The 21,073-nt window shown below is 45.2% G+C and overlaps 1 protein-coding gene across 1 annotated transcript in view; it reads right to left on the bottom strand.

Moving 5' to 3' along the window:
- The window catches only part of CCDC6 (coiled-coil domain containing 6), a 140,104-nt gene that overhangs the window by 10,744 nt on the left and 108,287 nt on the right, over positions 1-21,073 (bottom strand). The window contains exon 9 of the mRNA XM_062213873.1: positions 8,044-8,097. Coding sequence (XP_062069857.1) covers positions 8,044-8,097 — 54 coding nt within the window. The remainder of the gene's footprint in view (positions 1-8,043; positions 8,098-21,073) is intronic.

Below are 21,073 nucleotides of genomic sequence, written 5' to 3' on the forward strand. Positions count from 1 at the left end.
GCCTTTTAGCGGAAGATACAGTTTTTTGAAACCAGGTAGATGTCATGTGGAGTTGAGTTTAGCTGAGAAAGCAGATGGTTCTGCTGGAGAACAGAATTTCTTAGTGTAAGTAAAAGACTATGACTTCCTTTAAAGCAGAAGCGATTCCTCCAGCATTGAGCACAGGACTTGGAATGAACTAGATGTGCAATCATTTTTTGGTACAGGTGTTGTTGGTCTGTGCCTCACAAGGTCATTACTTAGAGGGTGATGCTCACAGAGGGGCCCAAGTCATGCACAACCCAGAGTTACCATGAAATGCCTTCTTTCTCCAATATCAAGAGCACTTGAACCCCATGCTAACGCAGCACTGTGTCGTGCACACATCATAGGAGTTAAATACATATTTCCAGAAAGAAAGCTTGCAGAGAAAAACAAAAATCCCCATCACCTAAGTTTCAGGGTAGCACTCGGGGAAGCAGGTGGTGTGTGAGACAGTGCTCCCCTCTGTCCTAGTCAGATAGAACAGAACTGATTGGAGCAAGAGGGAAAATCAGTCCTTTGAAACCACAGAAACATATAATCAAAAGAAAAATTTTAGATTTCTGATTATAACAGAGCAGGTGAGCTTGGGAAAGTAAGAGCTTATGTTTGAAATAGCTTTTTGTTTTTCGTCATCGTTCATCTTAGTTGTGCCTTCAATGTCTCAAATTGCTAACAATTACCATCCTCCATTCCACCCATCCTCAGCATTCACATGGCCCACACCATCCTAAATATGAAGTTATAAAAAGCACCCAAAGTTCAATATTCTCTCTATGTTTCAATGTTTCTTGCCAAAGACACAGCTGGAGACTCTGGGTTTGAACTTGAAACAACTGAGATATTAGGAAGATTCAGGAAAATTTTGAATGAGAGGCTTTCTAAATAATGTTAAGACAACCATCACTGTTATTTGGCCACATACATGTGTCGTGAATAAACTCCACCAGCCTGTAAAACAGAGAATGAGCCTCATTTCACAAATAAGGAGACTGAGGCTCACAGGGTCCAAGTACTCACTTCCAGCTACAAAACTTGCAAGGAGCCCAAGCCATGGCTCCATAACAGGCCCACATCTGCCTCCTTCGAACGCACTATGATTAGCCTGGTGCGTACGTTCAGAACTTGGGCATATTTAACCAAAACTATGCTAGTCTGTGGCCCGGAAGGACTGGGGAGTCAGGTTTCAGCTGTGCTCACAAGGACCAAGCTGGGCATCAGTGTCTCTGGGCTTTAGGGTCCTCCATTTCCAGGCAAGAAACACAGTGACCTACTTTGCAGGACTCTCAGAAGCAAGCATTACAAAGAAGGCTGCACAGACAAAAGCTTTGGCTAAGGGACAAGGAAGGAATGGATCCATGCAATGAGGCAGTACCCTCTTGGACCTAAACCTGGAACATGGGAGAATAACAGGGGCCCAGGTCTCCTATCCAACTCCTCCCTGAATGTATTTTCCATATGTGAAAATTCTCCCTTCAGTCACTGGAATTCTATTTGGAGAGGAAACAGACAAGGGAGTATCCAGCTGCAGCCCCAGGGCTTGCTCTAGTAATTTATATACAGTATTATTAATCTCCTGCTTCCCTCCTGCCTTTATTTAGCCAAAAAGAAAGAAGTGGGGTTCTGGTTCATTAATCTCTCTTATAATCAGCCTTATAAAATCAGCAGCGATGTTGAAATGCAGGGAATGAACATAGGCTTTGTGAGTCTTAGCAAGTTTTAACCTACTATATTCTCCCTCTACCAGAAGCAAACAAGAGCCACATTAAACATTCCTCCTACATCAACATTTAAAAATGCAATTTAAAAAAAACAACACTTACAGTTCAGGAGTTCAATCAGTGAAGTCCAAAATCAAGGGAATGATCACTCTCTCTCTCGTGAAAAACACCATATGCTCTTGGTGGATCAGGAGGTTCACTGGGCTGTTATTAATAACTGGCTTAGAGCTTTATGAAGACACATGAGCCAGAATGTCACAGGAGGAGGCAAGGGGAAAGGAACTGACAGACACAGGTGGAATAAATTATAACTAGCACACACACCCACACAGAAGCTCAAATAACCCATGGAAGGGATCAGCTCTCCCACAATGTCAAGTGTTCAAAGGGTTAACCAACCAAATAACGAAAATATCCCTAACTATGGAAAACACCATGACTTATTTAACATTATGCTATCTTTCCTTCTTCAGACCAATTCATGGACACCTGAATAGCTTTTCAAATTTATGTATATTTTTAAAGATTTACTTATTTATTTGAAAGTCAGAGGGAGAGAGAGAGAGAGAGAAGGAGTCTTCCATCCTCTGGGTCACTCCCCAGATGGCCACAATGGCTGAAGCTGCACTGATCCGAAGCCAGGACCCACGAGTTTCTTCTGGGTCTCCCACACGGGTGCAGGGGCCCAAGGACTTGGGCCATCTTCTACTGCTTTCCCAGGCCATAGCAGAGAGCTGGATCGGAAGTGGAGCAGCCAGGACTCGAACTGGCATCTACATGGGATGATAGCACTGTAGGCAGTGGCTTTACCTGTTATGCCACAGCACTGGCCCAATACATGGATTTTTTAAGTGGACATAATCAATGTTTTGACATCTCTTTACCTGTGGGCATATCTGGCTCCCTCTTTTAAGGATTCCAAGACAATTCCTGGAACAGTGCAGGTATGTGTCAGAGAGAAGGATGGCTGATCTCGGGATCGTATTATACAGAAAAGGGAACTTGTAGAAATGATGTGGTCAGAGCAGACGTGCAATAATGGGCTGGCTTCAGGTCTGCAGTAGCTTTCCTCTTTTGAAAAGCAATAGTTCAGGGCCAGCACTGCAGTGTGGGAAAGCAGAAGATGGCCCAAGCCCTTGGGTCCTGGAACTAGCATGGGAAACCCAGAAGAAGCTCCTGGCTCCTGGCTTTGGACTGGTGTAGCTCTGGCTGTTGTGGTCATCTGGGGAGTGAACCAGTGGATGAAAGACCTCTCTCTCCCTCTCTGCCTCTGCCTCTCAAATAAATAAATCTTTAAAAAAAAACAATTAGAAAAATTTTAAATTTTTTGCTCATTTGACACACACACAAACACACACAATGAGCTCCCATACAATGGCTCACTCCCCAAATTCTTGCAGCCACTGGGGATTGAACCCAGGGGTGGGGAACTCCTTCCAAGTCTCCCACGTGGGTGGCAGAAACCCAATTACTTGAGCCACTACTATTGCCTCAGAGAGTCTTTATTGGCAAAAATCCTGCAATCAAGAGACAGAGCTTGGAACTGAACCCAGATTCTCCAATGTGTGATGTGGGCATCTTAATTGGTATGCTGAACACCTGCTCCCTAGACATTCTTAAAAGGAAATTTCACAATAAATATACATTCCAATATCTTCTTAGCACACTCCCAGTGGGTTACTTTACTGGTCCCTGGCACGTGGACACATTTCGCTACAGATGGCAGGGGGTATTCAGAACCCCAGGTCGACCACTTTCTAGTTGTGTGTGTTTGGGGGGGAATTGTGTCCCTTAAGAAGATTATGTTCAAGTCCTAACCTCCAGTATCTGCGAATGCAACCTCATTTGGAAACTGGGCCTTGCTGATGTCATCAAGGTGTGATGAGGTCATAATGGACTGGGATGAGCCTCATTCAACGCCCTGGGTCCTTGCAAACTCAGACAGAGAGAGAGACACTAGGAGAATGCCACGTGACAACAGCAAGAGACTTCTGGGCGCTGTGTCTGCAAGTCAGGGACTGCCAAGGGCTGCTGGCAGCCACCAGAAGTTCAGACAAGGTGAGGAAGGATCCTTCCCTGGAGCCTTTAGGGAGACACCTTGACTTTGCAGTTCTGGTCTCCAGAACTGATTCAGCGAATTTCCGTTTGTCGAATTTTTCCCGACAGCCCTAGGAAACTAAGCCATTAGCAATGTGATGTTAGGGATGCTGTTGACCCTTCTTGTACCTCAGTTTCTTCATCTGTAGAATAATCAGATTGTCTGGAGGAACAAGTGCTATAAGGAGCACCATGTCCTCAGTACGACAGTGTCCTCAGGAGCCCACGAACCCCAGCTGCTCCTATTTCTTGAGCCCTCATGAGTTGGGGGTTGCTGAAACACTGCTTCAAAACCCTGTAACCGAGAAACTCGCTGTTAGGGTGAGGATTGGGAGAAGGAAGGAGCGCACTGCCAGAGGGGCGACAATGTTGAACCTGAACCTGTGCTCCTGGAGTACCTGCATGCTTTGTATGAGGGTAGAGTCTTACAGCAAAGAACCAGCTTCCCTGACTGACTCCTTGTTTTCCTAGGCCAAGGCCAGGCACAGACTAAGTTCCCATTCTTTGTCTCATAAATGATCTGCATCTCTCCTCGACCAATCTGGAAAAAACATCTGCTAATTTGACTTCACTCAACTTTAGTCAAGCCTTTCCCCTCCCCACAGGCCCTGAACTCTGACCCACCTCCCCCCCAAGCCAGCATGGGAACACAGAAGAGCCCTCTGTGACCTCACCAAGGCCACTTCCCAGCGCTTGCAGGCCTGGGGGTTGGAATGTTCTCCCTATTGCACTAGGCCCCTGGCCTACCACAACACTCTTCAGATAACATCTCTGCATACCTTAGTGCGGATTTGTGTTTGAGCAGGGGTAGAGAGAAAGAACTGTAAGGTGAACTGCTAGATGTGAATCCTGAGGATGCTGGCATCTGGTCCCAGCATTTAAGCAGAACATTTCTCAGTCTCACTCAAGAGGCTGAGCGACTTTGCTGGCTGTTCCAGGACGAATGGCAGCACTGAAAATCCAAGTGCAACCTCAGATCTCATAGAAAAAAGTGCTCTCTTAACACAGACATGCCCGATCCTGGTCAGTGCCCACAGATAGCAAAAGAAAAAAAAAAACAAACAAACACTGTCTAATGTTCTGAGAAAAGGAAAATGAATCCAAGACTAAAATAAAATAAATGGACCATCTGGAGCTCCAGGGCCCCTCTCCTAGCCTGAAGACCACCCAAAGGAGAACATGCAAACACTGTTTATTCAGAACTTGACTTGCAAGGGAGTCAGTCGTCCCCACTGGCATTGGCAGGGGCTCAAAGGCAGGCAGAGGGGTGAGAGCTTACAGTGGAGAAGAGGGAAGGCTTAGGGCCCTTGGCATGAGGAAGCTGCAGGCGGGCTAGCGAGAAGCCAATGTCCTAGGGAATTGCTTAGCCGTGCATTTTTGGCTTTCTCTGCTTAGTATGAAATTGGAAGCTGATGCAAAAATTAGGAGAGCTGTCAGTTATTAATCCAGTTCTGGCTGTTTTGAACCCAAGGCTACAGGAGCTCTTTGGCTTTCTGGATTAGTTGCTAGAGACACTAGGTGAACTTGCTGGCTTGGTTACTGTTGCTAGCTAGTTGGCTGCAGGGGTTGGGTGCAGCAGTTTCTGAGTTCCATGTTTATGCATAGTCTGGACACTGGCTATTTGTATATTCCATTCCTTTGGGTTTGTTTGCAGGCGAATGACTTAACACTTAGACGCTGGGAAGAAGAGCTTTCCATACCCAGTCTGCAGAGAGAAATGCATGGAGTGGCTTAATGTGCCTAAACTACCACCCTGTCACCCTCTTTTTTCACCAATAGGTGAAAATCAAGGTCATAAGGGGCATCTCCAGGACTCTCAGGCCGATGGCCTCCTGCCTGCCTAATTTCTTTATGCAGTTCCTAGCAGCTCATGAAAACCCAAGCGACTTTAGCAGTCTCTTCATACCCTCCTTATATTTTTTTAAATTTTTTTTACCTAGAAACCTTTTATTTAAGGTATACAAACTTTATGCATTTCATCTATACAAATTTCGGAACATAGGACTCTTCCCCTCCTTATATTTAACACACGTGAAGCAGAGTTCCAGAGACCCCAGTGTTTGGCTTCTAGTCTCACTCCCCTGGGTGCTCCTTGAGCCAGGCACAGCCCATCTGTTATACTGGACTTGCTCAAATAGGAGAGGTTAGCGAATACAAAACAACAACTTTGCCAACCCTACCTCGAGTTGCTTCAGCTCTGAGCTTGCAAATGCTATCCCTTCTGTATAAAAACTTACCCGGTCCCTAAGTCTCCCCTGGGAATTCTTCCCAGGCATGAGTTCCCAGCTGCAACATCACTGTCCCCACACCCCACTCTGGGTTTCCTCACCCTCCCAAAGTGCACTGTGCTTACATTTCCTGGATTGTTCATACGGTTCTTCTCCAGGCTGCTTTTTCTATTTTGCATTGTTTCTTTAGTTCTTTGCTTGCTTTCCCCCTAAACGGCCCTAAGATCCTGAAGACTACCTCTAGACCTTGGCTTCTGTAGCCAGGCGCCTACCTAACACCAAACAATTGCCCTTGTGATGGCAGACAGAGTGCCAGGGCAGCACGGCGGGCGTGGAGTGGGGAGACGGATGGAGGGAGAGCTGATGCCAAAGCCAAGTCTGAAAGGAGGAGGAGGCACTTGCCAGGGAGTCAGTGGGCAAAGGCATTGCAGGCAGAATTCTTAGCAGGTGCAGGAGTGTGTGGGGGGGAGGGGAGGTTTGGGGGTGGGGGTTGGATGTGGGTGAGATGAGAAGCACGTGCTGCTTGCCACTGCTGAAGAAAAAGCTTCCACACAGCACAGGAAACAATCAGCAGAGTGAGGAGACAAATTTCAAAGTGGAAGAACTTCTTTGCAAACTATTCAGCAAGGGTTTCACTTCCAGAAGATACACAGGACTTGAGTGACTCAATAGCAAGGAAACAAATAGCCTGATTTAGAAACTGAGTGAAAGAGCTCCCTGCTACTATACCTGGGAAAGCAGGAGAAGATGGCCCAACTGTTTGGGCCCCTGCCACCCATGTGGGAGACCCAGATAAAGCTCTTGGCTCCTGGCTTTGGCCTGGCCCAGCTCAGCCCTGGCCATTGCTGCCGTCTTGGAGGTGAACCAGCGGATGGGAGTACCCTCTTTTTGTCTCTCCCTCTTTGTCTCTATAACTCCATCAAATAAATAAATAGATCTTAGAAAGAAATGGGTGAATGATCTGAAAAGACACTTCTCAAAAGAGGATATACAAATGGCTGACAAGTATATGAAAAAATGTTCAACAGCACTAATCAGGAAAACACACATCATAACTACAATCAGATATCCTCTCATCCCAGCTAGAATGGCTGTGATAAAAAAAATACAAACACTAACAAACGCGGCAAGGCATTGGGGAGAGGGGACCTTTCATACACAGTTGGTGGGAATGTAAATTAGTACAGCATAGAGTTTCCACAAAAATACTAGAAATAGAACCACCATATGATCCTACTACTGGGTAAGTATCCAAAGGGGTTGCAATCCCACTTTAAAGAGATATCTGCACTTGAATATTGATTGCAGCAGCCAGGATATGGAATCAACCTAGGTGTCCACTGATGGATGGATGGATAAAGGAAATGTTGTATATATGCACACGAGGGACTATTCATCACAAAGAAGAATGAAATTTCTGTCATTTCCAGCAACATGGATGGAACTGGAGGCCATTATGTCAAGTGAAATAAGCCAGGCACAGAAAGACAAATACCATATGTTTTCACTTACATATGGAAGCTAAAAAGCTGAAGTCAAAAAGGCAGAGAGTGGAATGGTAATTGCCAGAGACTGGAAGGCTGTGGAGAGAGTACAGTTAATGGGCACAGGGGTACCACCTAATAGGAAGAATAACTTGTAGTGTTTTATAGTCACAATAGGATGATTATGGTTGAGAACGATTAATCCAATATACCAGAATGGTTAGTAGAGGGAATTTTGAATGTCGCCAACACAAAGAAATGATAAATGTCTGAAGTGATAGATATCCAATTACCTCAGTCTGATCGTTACACATTTTTTTCCCCTGTACTAAAATGCTGTCTTCTACGCCGTAGATATGTATGTACAATACTATGTGTCAATTATTTATTTATGTGGAACAAGCGAAAGAACAAGACATAGGTGACCAGAGATAAAAATATGAGAATAAGCAGGGATATGTAAAATCTTTAATATCCAGCTTCATCACTTACCAGCAGTTTAACTCCAAAAACGTAGCTTAAGCTGCCACACCTCAGTTTCCTCATCTGTAAAGTGGAAATTATAACAGTCAATTCCCACATAAAGTTGCTATAAGCATTCAGCAAATCAATATGGTAAACATCTACAGCGTAGTAGATGAACCCTGAATGTCTTTGCTATTTCACGTTAATGTCAAAGATTTTATTTAGCATCGCGATGGGACTGATGAATCTAAGCAGAAGAGACACCTTGTTATCTTTAGTTAGGAACATTTGTGGAGAAGGAGTTGCTGGTGCAGGACTTGAGGTCAGAAAGGCAGCAGGTCAACCTTTTGCTACATGAAATCCAATGATTAACAAGGATTCAACTAACCTGGAGCACGGGCAGAGGATGGCACAGGATTAACCAGGACTTAGCCGGTAAAACTGGCAAGACTTAGCCACTGGCTAGAATTGGGTGGGGCAAGACTGTAAGAAGTCCAGACGCAGCCCGGGACTGGTGATTTGGGTGGATAAGACACAGAGCAGGGAGTCTGTGGGCACCTCCTACACGGCACAGGGTACATACCTGACGTCAGGAGATGTTGTGGCGTTGATCCAGGACCACAGTGAGTGAGCAGCCAAAGGCAACTTGCTCTTCAACTCCCATGCCCAGCTGATGCATTTTCTAACACACCTCACTGCAATCCAAGAAATGGCTTCTTCCCAGGGAGATTTCTGCTCCTGATCCATTAAGAGGACCACCAAGGAACACTCAGGCACTGGAAGATGGGTATGAGGGAGACTTCTGGCCACAGGGTTTTCCCCATCAAAAAGATAAAAATATCTTGCCCCAAGTCACCCCTGTTGGAAAATTCCTTTTATTCCATTAATTCAGATGTAAAGCATGTTCCACATGTTGCCTCTCTAACTTTCATTTTTGTGGCTGGAGGTATCCTATCTCCCACTTTTATATTGCAAATTTCAAAGAGAGGTTATAATTGAAAACTGCCAGTGAACATCAGAAATGAAAAGAACATTCCATGGAATTATGGGTTAACTGGTGTTTCTAATATTTTTCTCCAATTTCATTTCAGGAAGCTGGTTTTAGTGTTTATTATGAAGAACAAGCAGAACCTGGCTTGATAAATGCATGGTGAAAGAAGGGGTTAGTGTACCCAGTGAGAAAGTAAAGCAAGCCTTAAACAATAAAATTCAAAAAACAATGCACTCCTCTCCATGAGTCCCCCATGCCCTCTAAGTGCGTTCAAAGCAGAAGAAGGAAGTGTTTGTCGTTCCAGGACCTGTGCATCCCTCGGCAACACCATTAAGAAGAGTCAGCAGAGCCTGGTTCAAGTAAGAATGGGCAGGACCCGGGGTGAGTGAGGGCGGAGATTGGCGGGCTGCAGAAAGTTTTATCCAAAGCAAGCAAGTGGAGACATCTAACTCAAAGACTGCTTTTCAGCAATAATATTTATCAGGAAATTGACTTCCTGTTTTTAATCAGCCTAATATTTTTGAGAGGACAATGTCTTTGGGATAGTGGGGGTAGTAGGGAGGAAATGACCGAGAACAGCACTATAACATTGCTGCCAATTCTTCTGCCCTAGTGTTGGGGCAACGTGGGCTCAACTGTGTCTCAGGTCCAGTTCTGTGCAATGTGGGGCAAGTGGTCTGGCTTCCACAGATGTGGACCTCAGATAGGGAGAGTTCTGCTCAGGACTGGCAGGTCACCATGTTCAAAGAATACACACACACAAGAAATTCTTAATAAATGGTAGCGTTCCAAATGAGATGAGGTGAAATTCGGGAAAATCGTGAAAGGTAGTACTATGGATTTTCACCGCAGCACTCACACGCCAGTGCTGACAAGAAAATTAAGTCAGTTTCAAAGAATGCGACTGTCTTTTTAATTGCATTTTCAGAAAATGAATATTGAAAAATTAAAAACTGAGAGATATGACAAGGCAAGCTTTCGGCATTAGAACTTAATATTGTGACAATCTTGGTGTCATAAGCCATCAAATATAGGAATTTATAATAGTTCTCATAGTGAGCTTCCTATTCCAAGTCCCTGTTCTAAGAGTTTCATGTGACACATCACATTTGCCCTCACAGAACCCAATGAGGAAGAAGAGGAAGTAGACTTTGAATGGTTATTCAATTTATCCAAGGGCATGGGTGTCAGAAGCAGCATCTGAAAGCAGGCACCCCGGTCTCAGGGCCATGCTCTCAAACCCTGTCCTGAAGGCACAATAGTAGCTCACAGCAAAGTATGCGCTTTGACGGGGAAACAAAAACTAAGTGAGAGAGAGAAACAGAGGAGAGTGTGGGAGAAGGGATAGGAAGAAGAAATGCAAAGTGAAAAAGAGAAAGGAAAGGAGGGAAGGGGGAAGGAGGGACAGAGGGAGGAAGGAGGAAGGAGGGAGGGAGGACAGACAAGGAAAGGGAGAAAGAATCAACAAGTGAATAAGGGACGACACGTGGTATCAACTGAACTTCTTTCTTGGCTCACTCAATAGTCAGAATTGACAATGGTAAATCCTGGAGAAGTGAAATTCCCAGGAATTGATTAATCTGAAGAGATCAAGTGGATGGGTACTTGCACCCTCCTTATAGGCTGAGCTTTCCTTCAGAGGCATGTCGGCTGATCCGAGTTTATAGATAATTCCATTTATTAAGCAAAACGAATAAGAAAAATGTAACTCATGGCTTGGGCTCAGGGATACCTCAGATCAAACCTGGTTCAGAATTTGAAGTGTGAGTATTCCCCTCTAGCCTCTGAAAGAGCTCTCACTACATACAGAAGCCCAATAACAAGAGTAACATTGAATGGCAAGCAAACTTGTTTGACAAGTGAGGATCTTAACACCAATTTAAGACAACTATTTTCCTAAGGCTCACAGAGAGTAAGTAACATTTGAAAATGCACTTGGTTTTTAATTGCTTTACAAATAAAATCACCCTTTCCCTCCAAGCAATTACAATTCCCATCTCAGTAAATCAACTCTGGAGGGCTGAACCAAGTGAGTTCTGAGCATTTTCTTTAGCAGCCAGGACAGCAAGGATCTCTTTCCAGATGAGGGTACTGAATATAAAAACGGGATCCCCCAGAGTTAAGAAGTGGCTGGGACACTGGCTGCAGCACAGCCTGGGGGAACGGCTGTGGTTCTCAGGCATACGCCAACCCCACGAGATGAACACCCTCTGCGCTGTGGAGCATTAGAAGAGCAGAGAAGCCTGGAGGTTTGCACCACTGCCCATTCCTCCACTTCCAGCTCTACTTCATCATTTGCTTTAACAGCCTCCTGACCGATCCCTTAGAGAGGAGTTCAGTGTGTCAGAAACGTGCAGCCCACACTCATGTGGCCGTGGACGAATTTATCTTTAATTTTTAAATTTATTTGAGAGGCAAAGAGAGACAGATGGAGGGGGGGAGGGAGAGAGAAAAGGACAGAGAGGGAGAGAGAGCTGCAATCTGTTGGTTCATTCCCAAATGTCCCCAAGACCTAGAACAGCACTGCACTGAGATCAGGAGCCAGAAACTCAATCTAGGTCTTCCACATTGATGGCAGGGACCCAGCTATGGCCCATAACTTGCTGCCTCCCAAGGTGCATATTAGCAGGAAGCTAGGACTGGGGGCAGAGAGGACCTGAACCCAGGTGCCCTGATACGGTGTATGGGCATCAATGGGTGTTCTAACCATGCCGCCCAACCTGAGGTCATCCACAGCATATGCTAAAATGCTTGTACTGTGGGTCATGATCATCCCATACCAAGAAAGCCCAGCAACTTAAAAAAAAAAAAAAATCCACAATTGAGCCTTACAGTTGCACAAAGAAACTGAAAGACCGCAGTAGAATCAAGTCTAATGGTTTCCTTTCCCGAAGTCACATTCTTTAGCTCAGTCACACTCAGGCGTGTCTCACTCCTAACACTTGGTTAAATGTGGATTATTTCATCAGCACTACCGATGAAGCTTCTTCAGGGCTCCCAAGCTCTATGAATTCATCCCCAACCCTCTTTCAGGCATGAAGTTCCATGAGGTCAACCTAAAACACCAACAGCAACATCAAATTCCAACTAAAAAGGGGTAACTCCATTGGATATCTGCAAGCAGGAGCCCCTCCCAAGCAAAAGCGAAGCCTAGCATGGCATCCCCATTACCCCATTAGCTATGGAAATGCAGGGATGAGAAGAGAGCATTTCTTTGGTCTCAATTTTACTTATCTATTTGTCCAGAACCCATAACCTTTTTTTTTTTTTAAAGATTTATTTATTTGAAAGGCAAAGATATGGGACAAGAAATAGATAGGAATAGTGATAGTGATATATATATATATATATATATATATATATATATATATATATAGAGAGAGAGAGAGAGAGAGAGAGAGAGAGAGAGATCTTTCATCTGCTGGTTCACTCCCCAAATGTCTGCAATGACCAGAGCTGGGCCAATCCGAAGCCAGCAGCTTCATCTGAGTCTCCCATGTGGGTGCAGAGGCCCAAGCACTGTGTAGGGTAGAAAAACCGAATGCAAAATCACGCTACCTGAGAAATGTATAGATTGAGCCTCCTGAAGCGAGCGTGCCCGATTCTGCACACCAGCTGTGCACTTGACACCTGGGCCCTTTCCCACAAGAGCAGCTGCCTCAGCTGTCTTGGAATGCCGGAGAGAGTCTCACTCACTCCACCTCTCGGTGTCTGCCAAGTCTAGATACAAGCTTGCACTGGGCTTCCTCAAATAAATCACTCGTACCACTGTCACCACCGCCGCTGCCATGGGATCTCGGAACACCGGTATCCTCTGATAGGGGACTCGCCACTGGCATCTCCGGCCAGACTGGATGCTAGAACGGGCTCAGAACAGCCCACGAGGACCAACTGTTACATTCCCAGGGTTTTTGTAAGCTGGTTGTTAAACACAGATACTCAAACACTAACTATGGAGAATTACAATAACAAAGATATGAAACACACATGTAGGGGATGGGCATTGTGGCTCACTGGATTAAGTCACAGCTTGGGACATCATATCAGAGTGCCAGGCTAGAGTTTTACCTCCACTTCTGACCCAGCTTCCTACTGGTGTGTACCCTAGGAGGCAGCAAGATGATGGCTCAAGAACTTACGCTCCTGGCTTCAGCCTGGCCCAGCCCCAGCCATTGTGGACATTTGGGGAGCGAACCAGCAGACGGAAGATCTCTCTCTCCTTCTCTCTGTAACTCTTTGCCTTTCAAATAAATAATAAGTAAAAATGAAGAAAAGCAGCGTAAGTCCACAAGATTTAGATCACATTTTTGTCATTGAAATTTCAGATAGTTTGAGTGGACTTGAAAAAGCTCATGGTGGCGAACAATGGGCCTAGCAGGTAAGGAGCCACTGGGGATGTCCACCAGTCACGTCCAGTGCCTGGCTTCAAGCTTCTGCCCGATGCCAGCTGTCTGCCCTTGCACCCCTGCCATCCACACGGGAAACCCAGACTGAGTTCCAGGCTTCCGGCCTCGGGCCCTGCCCCGACTGTTGCAGGGAGAGTAAACCAGCAGATGAGAACTTAGCCTTTCTCCCTCTCTCCTCTTTGCCTCAAAAAAAAAAAAAAAAGGAAAATTTGTTTCTCTATCACCTTGCACTGGAAATAAATCTTTAAATAAATTCATATTATGAAAAAAACTGCCTGATTACAAAATTGTTTTACATCAAAATTATCCCCCCCATGAATCCTGATACACCCTTATAATTTTTCTCTCTAAAGATCAGTTGGGCCCTATTTTCCATTTTTCCTTACCTTGCTATGTTTCCCGCTGGCCTTCTGCACACAACAGGCATGCTCAGATCGGCCGTTCTAACAGCCTGTCTCCTGATTCTACCATCTGTCTCACTTCTGAATCTGGCCTTCCAGATTTTGCTTTTGAGATGAAAATTTAAAATTAATTACTAGGATCTCCTCTTGGGATAACCAGTCATTTTGAATGTTGCACGAAGTTATCAGTAGGCTGTCAAAAAACGAGGTCTTTGAAACACATCTGAATAAATTTAGTTCAGCAACACTTAGCACAATACGAAATTGGGAGTATCACATGAGACGGAACACTTGGAGGGGCAGGAACTGTTTTGTCCAAAGGTAGCAGACACAAACATAATTAACCATGCGCTCTCTTCCTCTAGCTCTAAACAGCACGTCACAAACTTTGAGACTGAATTAGACATTAGTGACTGAATACCACTGCATTCCCATTTTTTTAAAAAGCCTATACATCAAAACAAGAACCCATACTTAGAGTTATCCACAAATGCAAAGGATGTTCTCAATCAGCCATTTCAACTTTAGAAGCAGCTGTGGACATCTAATCTTTACAGATGTTTTTATTAAGCCAGCATTGTGGTGTAGGGTAAGTGCCACTGGTGACACTGGCACCCCTTATCAGAGTGTGGGTTCAAATCTTGGTTGCTCCACTTCTGATCCAGCTCCCAGCTAATGTGCCTGGGAAAGTAGCAGAGGACGGCCCAAGTGATTAGGTCTCTGACACCCATGCGGGAGACTTGGATGAAGCTCCTGGCTCCTGGCTTCAACCTGGCCTAGGCCAGGCTTCCGCAGCCATTTGGAGGAATAAGCCAGAGGATGGAAGCTCTCTACCCCCTCTGTAGCTCTGCCTTTCCACTAAGTAAATCTTTAAAAAGAAAAAAAAAAAAAAAAAAAAAAAAAAGGCATTCACAGCTTCCCTTTGTTTTTAAAGCACTCCACATCTTGTTTTCTTCAAATGCTACCTTAAGTAAGAATGGCAACCCACATTATACAGATTGGAAAACTGAAGCTGGCATAGGCATCGGTGTTGGGTGTAGCCAGTTAAGCCACTGCTTGGGATGCCGGCATCCCATATCAGAGAGCTAGTACAAATCCTTTCTACTCCACTTCTGATCCAGCTTCCTGTCAAACTGGCTATGAAGGCAGAAGATGGCCCAAGTACCTGGGCACCTGCCACACATGTGGGAGACCCAGGTGGAGTTCCTGGTATGGCCATTTGGAGAGTGAGCCAGCAGATGGAAGATCTCTCCCTCTTTCTGTGTGTCCCTCTCTTTGTCACTCTGCCTTGCAAATAAATAAATCTTAAAAAAAAATTGAAGCTGGCAGACAAAAATTTCTTGGTCAGTATTTTCACTAAGTTAAAACCCACCTCAATCTGCCACGGGTAGAGAAACATCCTGTCATTTGGGCATTTCAATTCAGCAAGTGAATAACCAGATTAAAGGCTCATCGTGTTAACAGCCAAGATGAATCCTGCTTAAGCCAGAGTCAAGACTTAGTTTATTTACGCTTAGAAAAGGGCTTAGATTTCAATGGTTTCATTCTTAAGAAATCACAAAGAGTTCTTGAAGTCTCCAGCTTCTCAGAGAGGAACCCTCTAAGCCCTGTGCATTTATTTTCCTAGCAGACTGTGGCTCCTAGATGACAGGGGTAACAATACAGCCGACCGACCCCTCCACCCTCCCCCTTAACACGTATAAAAGAATCTCAAACTCATCCTACGTTTCTTCCTAAATGAATGGACATGGATTTGTCTTGCTGTGTGATGAACTGTTTTTTTTTTTACCTTCTCATGGACCTTCTCATTCTAGCAAGATAGAGAGTAGTATTACAGGTAAGTTAGTTCACACCTAGGGAGGTTAAGCAGCTAGCCCAAGGAAAGAGCTGGTACTCGAACCCACAAAAGATCCTAGGGGCCAGCGCTGTGTACTGGGTAAAGCCTCCGCCTCCCGTGCCAGCATCCCATATGGGTGCCAGTTCAAGTCCTGGCTGTTCCACTTCTGATCCAGCTCTCTGCTATGGCCTGAGAAAGCAGAAGATGGCCCACATCCTTGGGCCACTGCACCCGTGTGGGAGACCCGAAAGAAGCTTCTGGCTCCTGGCTTTGGAATCAGCTTAGCTCTGGCTATTGTGGCCATTTGGGGAGTCAACCACCAGATGGAAGACCTCTTTCTGCTTTCTGCCTCTCTGTAGCTCTGGCTCTCCAAAAAAAAAAAAAAAAAAAAATTCTAAAGTCATGTGTCCTACAAAATAGGAAAATGACATAGTTGGATTTGAACTTCTAAAAACTCACTATAACCAAACGTGGCACTCAAAGCCTGAACACACACGGGCAGGGGTCTTCAAAAAGTCTACGTAGGGATAAGTATTTGGTATAGTGTTGAAGACACAATTTAGGATGCTGGCATCCCATATCACAGTGTCTGGGTTTCAGTCCTGGCTCCACTTCTAATTCCACCTTCCTGCTAATGCACACCTTGGGAGGCAGTAGGTGACAGGCCACACGGTTGGGTCCCTGCCATCAATGTAGAGACCTGTACTGAGTTCCTGGCTCCCAGCTTTGGCCTGGCCCCATCCCAGCAGTGTGGACACTGCGGGAGCCAACTAGCAGATGGAAGCTCTCTGTCTCTGCCTCTCAAATCATTTTTTTAAAGTTTATGGAAAATGTTTATGAAAAAATTATGCATGGATTTAAAAATTTTATACCAAAACAAATTTTAAAAAAATATTAGAGAGATGCCATCAGCCAGTCAGCTCCCAATGCCCACAATGGCCAGGGCTGGAGTCAGGAGCACAATCCAGGTTTCCACATGGACAGCAGGGACACAATCATTTGAGCCATCACCTGCTACTTCCCAGGTCTGTACTGGTGGAAAGAGAACCAGGAAACAAACCCAGGCTCTCAGATATGGTACATGGGCCTCTCAACCTCTAAGCCAAAAGTCTGCTCCAAATCTTTTGTTTTCATTTGAAAGAGACAGCAACCTCACATCTGCTGGTTCCCTCCCCAGATGCCCACAACAACTGGAGCTGAGCCAGGCCAAAGGCAGGCCTGGGAACTCAAACTGGTCTCCCAGGAATCCACCTGAACCATCCTTTGTTGCCCCTGAGGGTGCATGTTAGGAGAAATCTGGAATGAGTGGAGCCTGGACTCAAACCCAGGCACACTGATATGGAATGCAAGTTTACCAAGCAGCTGTCTTCTTAAAAATTGCTATTTGGAAGGGAGAAAATAAAGGGAAAGAGAGAGGGAGCCAGGTAGGGTAGCTGTGGGCAAAAGGGATGGAGGGGGAGAGGGAAAGAGGGGAAGGAGGGAGGGGGAGAGGGAGAGAGTGGGCAGAGAGAGAAAAAAAATATCTTGCATTTCGCTAGTTCTTTCTCTAACCATCTCCAACAAACATGAGTGGGCCAGGCTGAAGCCAGAAGCTTGGGAACATTCCAGTGTCCCCTGTGTGTACCTGAGCTATCACCTGCTGCCTCCTGAGAAACTGGACTGGGAGAGAAGCTGGGACTTGAACCCAGGCCCTCCAGTGAGTGATCTGGGTGTTCCAGTTCCAAGCAGTCTTTTTTTTTTTTTTTGACAGGCAGAGTGGATAGTGAGAGAGAGAGACAGAGAGAAAGGTCTTCCTTTCTGCCGTTGGTTGACCCTCCAATGGCTGCTGCGGCCGGCGCATCTCGCTGATCCGAAGCCAGGAGCCAGGTGCTTCTCCTGGTCTCCCATGCAGGTGCAGGGCCCAAGGACCTGGGCCATCCTCCACTGCCTTCCCGGGCCATAGTAGAGAGCTGGCCTGGAAGAGGGGCAACCGGGATAGAATCCGGCGCCCCAACCGGGACTAGAACCCGGTGTGCCAGCGCCGCAAGCGGAGGATTAGCCTGTTAAGCCATGGCGCTGGCCCCAAGCAGTCTTAATCACCATGTCAAATGCTCCCCGCCCCCACCCCCAGAGCTGTCTTAACTGCCTGCCAAACAACCCACCCCTCATATTTGTCTTTGAATTCTACTTTTCCAGACTTTGAGGTGCCCTTGTGTGTATGTGGCAGTCTACCTGTAAGTAACATCTTGGGAAGGCAGGTGGCCCTCCTTTTTATGATCGCGCAGGTTTTGCACTGAGACACTGCGGAGGTCTGGAACAGTGCACAAATCAACAGTGTACAGAGGAACGGAGCTTCAGAAACAGTACACCCAGGTACACAGCACCCTGACTGGGAAACAGAACAGCAGCAGCCCTTCGTGCTGTCGTCCTAAACCGACTTCCCATGGCAGCCTCTAGAGCTCAGGGGCCAAGTCAGGAGTCTGCCAGAAAAACCGAGCCAACTGCTCATTCTCCCACTCCAAGACCGGAAAGAAAGAGATAGGGTTTAAGGCTCAAGAGGTACATTTAAAAAATTATCTTTATTTAGGTTTCTGATTCAGCACATGTATCAAAGACTAATCAACATAAAAGAAGTAAATAAGACAATAATTCCAAGTCTTACATCTCTCTAAACTCTGACCAAGAATGTCAAGATTGCCACTATTACCAGAACCCCAACCTAGTCAAGCTGTAGACAACCTATAATGAACAACATACAGTGTACACGGGTATGCAGAGGCGAGAGGCATGCTAGCACTTGGCTCTCCTCTTCTCCTTGTGGACATCTTTCCATCTAACAGTCTCTTCCAGGCTAAGTTCCAAATACAGTTCAAATACGACTCAGGGTCAACCTGACCAGATTAAGTCTTCTGGAGGAATGCGTTCTTAACCTGTTGTGCCTGCAACTTTGTTTTTGCCAGGATGAAGTTCGGATCGAGATGTACGATACAATCTAGATGACGGTGCAGACTAAGTCAAGAACGAAAGTTGAGCAGTAACCCGAGTTAAGGCATGACTGCACACACGCACACGTGCACACACACAGCACCCATGCTGTCATGAACACAGGATTCCTCTCATTGCCTCACAAGAGGCACACTGGGCTTGGCAGTTAATCACAACTGCTGAGCATTCTGGAAAATGCTCCCCATAACTTTGTGCTAACAAATGTCTTACCAAAAAAAAAAAATGTAGAGAAAAAAAAAAAACTGAAAAAGAAAACAAAGCCCCAAAACTTAAAAACCCCTTAATTTCTTACAATGGCTCTTGAGCATGGAACTCACGTAGCAGCGTCAATGGCTGGCTCTTTAATAATTTGGAAATAAAGGTTGTTTTACTACATATTTCTTTGGTAGTCATTACTACAAAGTTTTCAGTGTTGGTTACCTGTAAGACAAGTTCTAGACAGAAGCTCAAGCTACAGAGAAGTAGTTCTTCTGTACTGGTAAGATTAAAAATGTTGAGCTCTCAAAGCACAAGTTACTATGCTTTTTCTTGCCTTGTTGAGCATCCTCTAAGAGCAAGGCTTCGTGCAAGAGAAGTTCATGTCTACCTAACATAGGGTGATATTCTATTTTCCTACCACTGAACAATTCATAAAAATTCTCATTCTCAATGATTTCTGGTCAAATCCGTTAGAAGCCAATTCCAAAGGCACGGCAGCACTTGGGGTCAAAGCCACATTATTCTGGTCACACATTCATTCCATGGTTGGTAGTCAGTGTCTCAGGAGCTCAGAATCTAAGACTCCTTTCAATCAAGAAAGGAGTAAGTTAAACTAAACTTTAAATACTTCCACCATCTGCCAAATTTCTAGAACGCTGTCTTGAATGCCAGCATGCTTGATGGGAGCAAGCAGTTCAGAGCCCAGAGGTGCCAGGTATTAGGTGAGTTAACTTGACTTTGTAGAAAAGGCGTGGTCATCTGTCGATGGAGTATTTATTCTATTAGCAGCACAGTGGTGGCCAAGGGTCTCTGCCAGCAAGACAGGAAGTGAAGCTGCTGTCGCTCCTGCCCGTGTGCAGGTTGGCTACTAATTTTACAAAGGCCTTCTGGAACATTCCAGGACTAGCCTGGGCCAGAGGGCAACAGAACGGCAGTAGCCACGGCCAGCTCCCAGAAGCTCAGGATTGGAGTATCACGCGTCCCTGGTGGCTATACAACGGCCAACAAGTCGTCCTAGCGGGTACTGCCCAAGTGTTACAGGCTCCACGCGGGGTCAGAAAACACTGACACGAAACATCATACACTCAACAGAGTAGTGTTTGTTCTATCAGTTCTGAATGTCTGCTGGGACAGGCAATTAGGTTTATGCCGAAAAGTGCAGTTTGTAGGAGCTGCGTGTTATTCCAAAGAGAAATGGTGACTCCAGGGAAGCCAGCGGCACCTCTCTGGGAAGTCTGCATGTCAAGAATCTGTCTCAGAAAGGCATTTAGCAGGAACCGTGTGCTCACTCCACGCGCTTTCTCATTCACCACAGAGCAACGTTTTACCTGTCGTGCTCTCGGGAGGTAACCAGATCGACAGAAAGCAAAGGGAAGACCATTACACTGCAGATTCTGTTAGCTGATGCAAGACACTATCCGACAGCTCTGAAATCTGTACTCTCAGAAAAGAGCCTTGTAAACACACACCATAGTTCTCCTGGAAGAGAAACCGAGAACTGTACCGTGGATTCGTGTGCCTCGTCTCAGACTTCCCTGGAACAACAATGTACCTACCAGCAGCGACAACTGAGCTGTTGGTGGAATCCCTGGGTGTGGCATGGCCCCGTTCGATCGTTTTAAAAACCTAAAGCTTCAATAACATGTCCGACTTTCTCCCCATATTTGAGACTATACTATGATGATGAAAATCACATACTTGTTGTAAATAAAATTTATATAGATGTAAAATTTCCTCAAACCCAGGATGACATTCTCAGTTTGGGGGCAGCAGCAGAAAGAGGTGAAAAAAATCCTATTGTGGCTTTTCCTCTCAAGTCCTTACAATGCTAGTCAAACACTATTATCCAAGAACACTTTTCATTCTGTTAACTCTTAAATATGCATTTCAAGGCAAAACTGAAGGCTTCTATTCTGTACAATGTTAAATATCTACTGTGTCATGGTTCCTTATTTTTAGGAGTGTATTCAATAAAGAGTTAACTATTAGAGATGGTTGTCACAAAACATGAGCTCTTAAAAATTACTGATAAATTAATTTTCAGTTCTGATTATATCCAACAGATACACATTCTTATCATAAAATATACATTCTCGAGTAAGTTATTTTCATCCACAGCATATATAAATATGCAAACACAGGTGGTAAAAAAATCACTTTACTACCAAGTACAAAACGGTAACCTCCGAAAAACAAAAATAAAGATGTTGAGAGTATTAAGAAAAGAGTGACTCACGGT

The sequence above is a fragment of the Lepus europaeus genome, chromosome 17 (genome assembly GCF_033115175.1).
Source record: "Lepus europaeus isolate LE1 chromosome 17, mLepTim1.pri, whole genome shotgun sequence".
Taxonomy (NCBI): domain Eukaryota; kingdom Metazoa; phylum Chordata; class Mammalia; order Lagomorpha; family Leporidae; genus Lepus; species Lepus europaeus.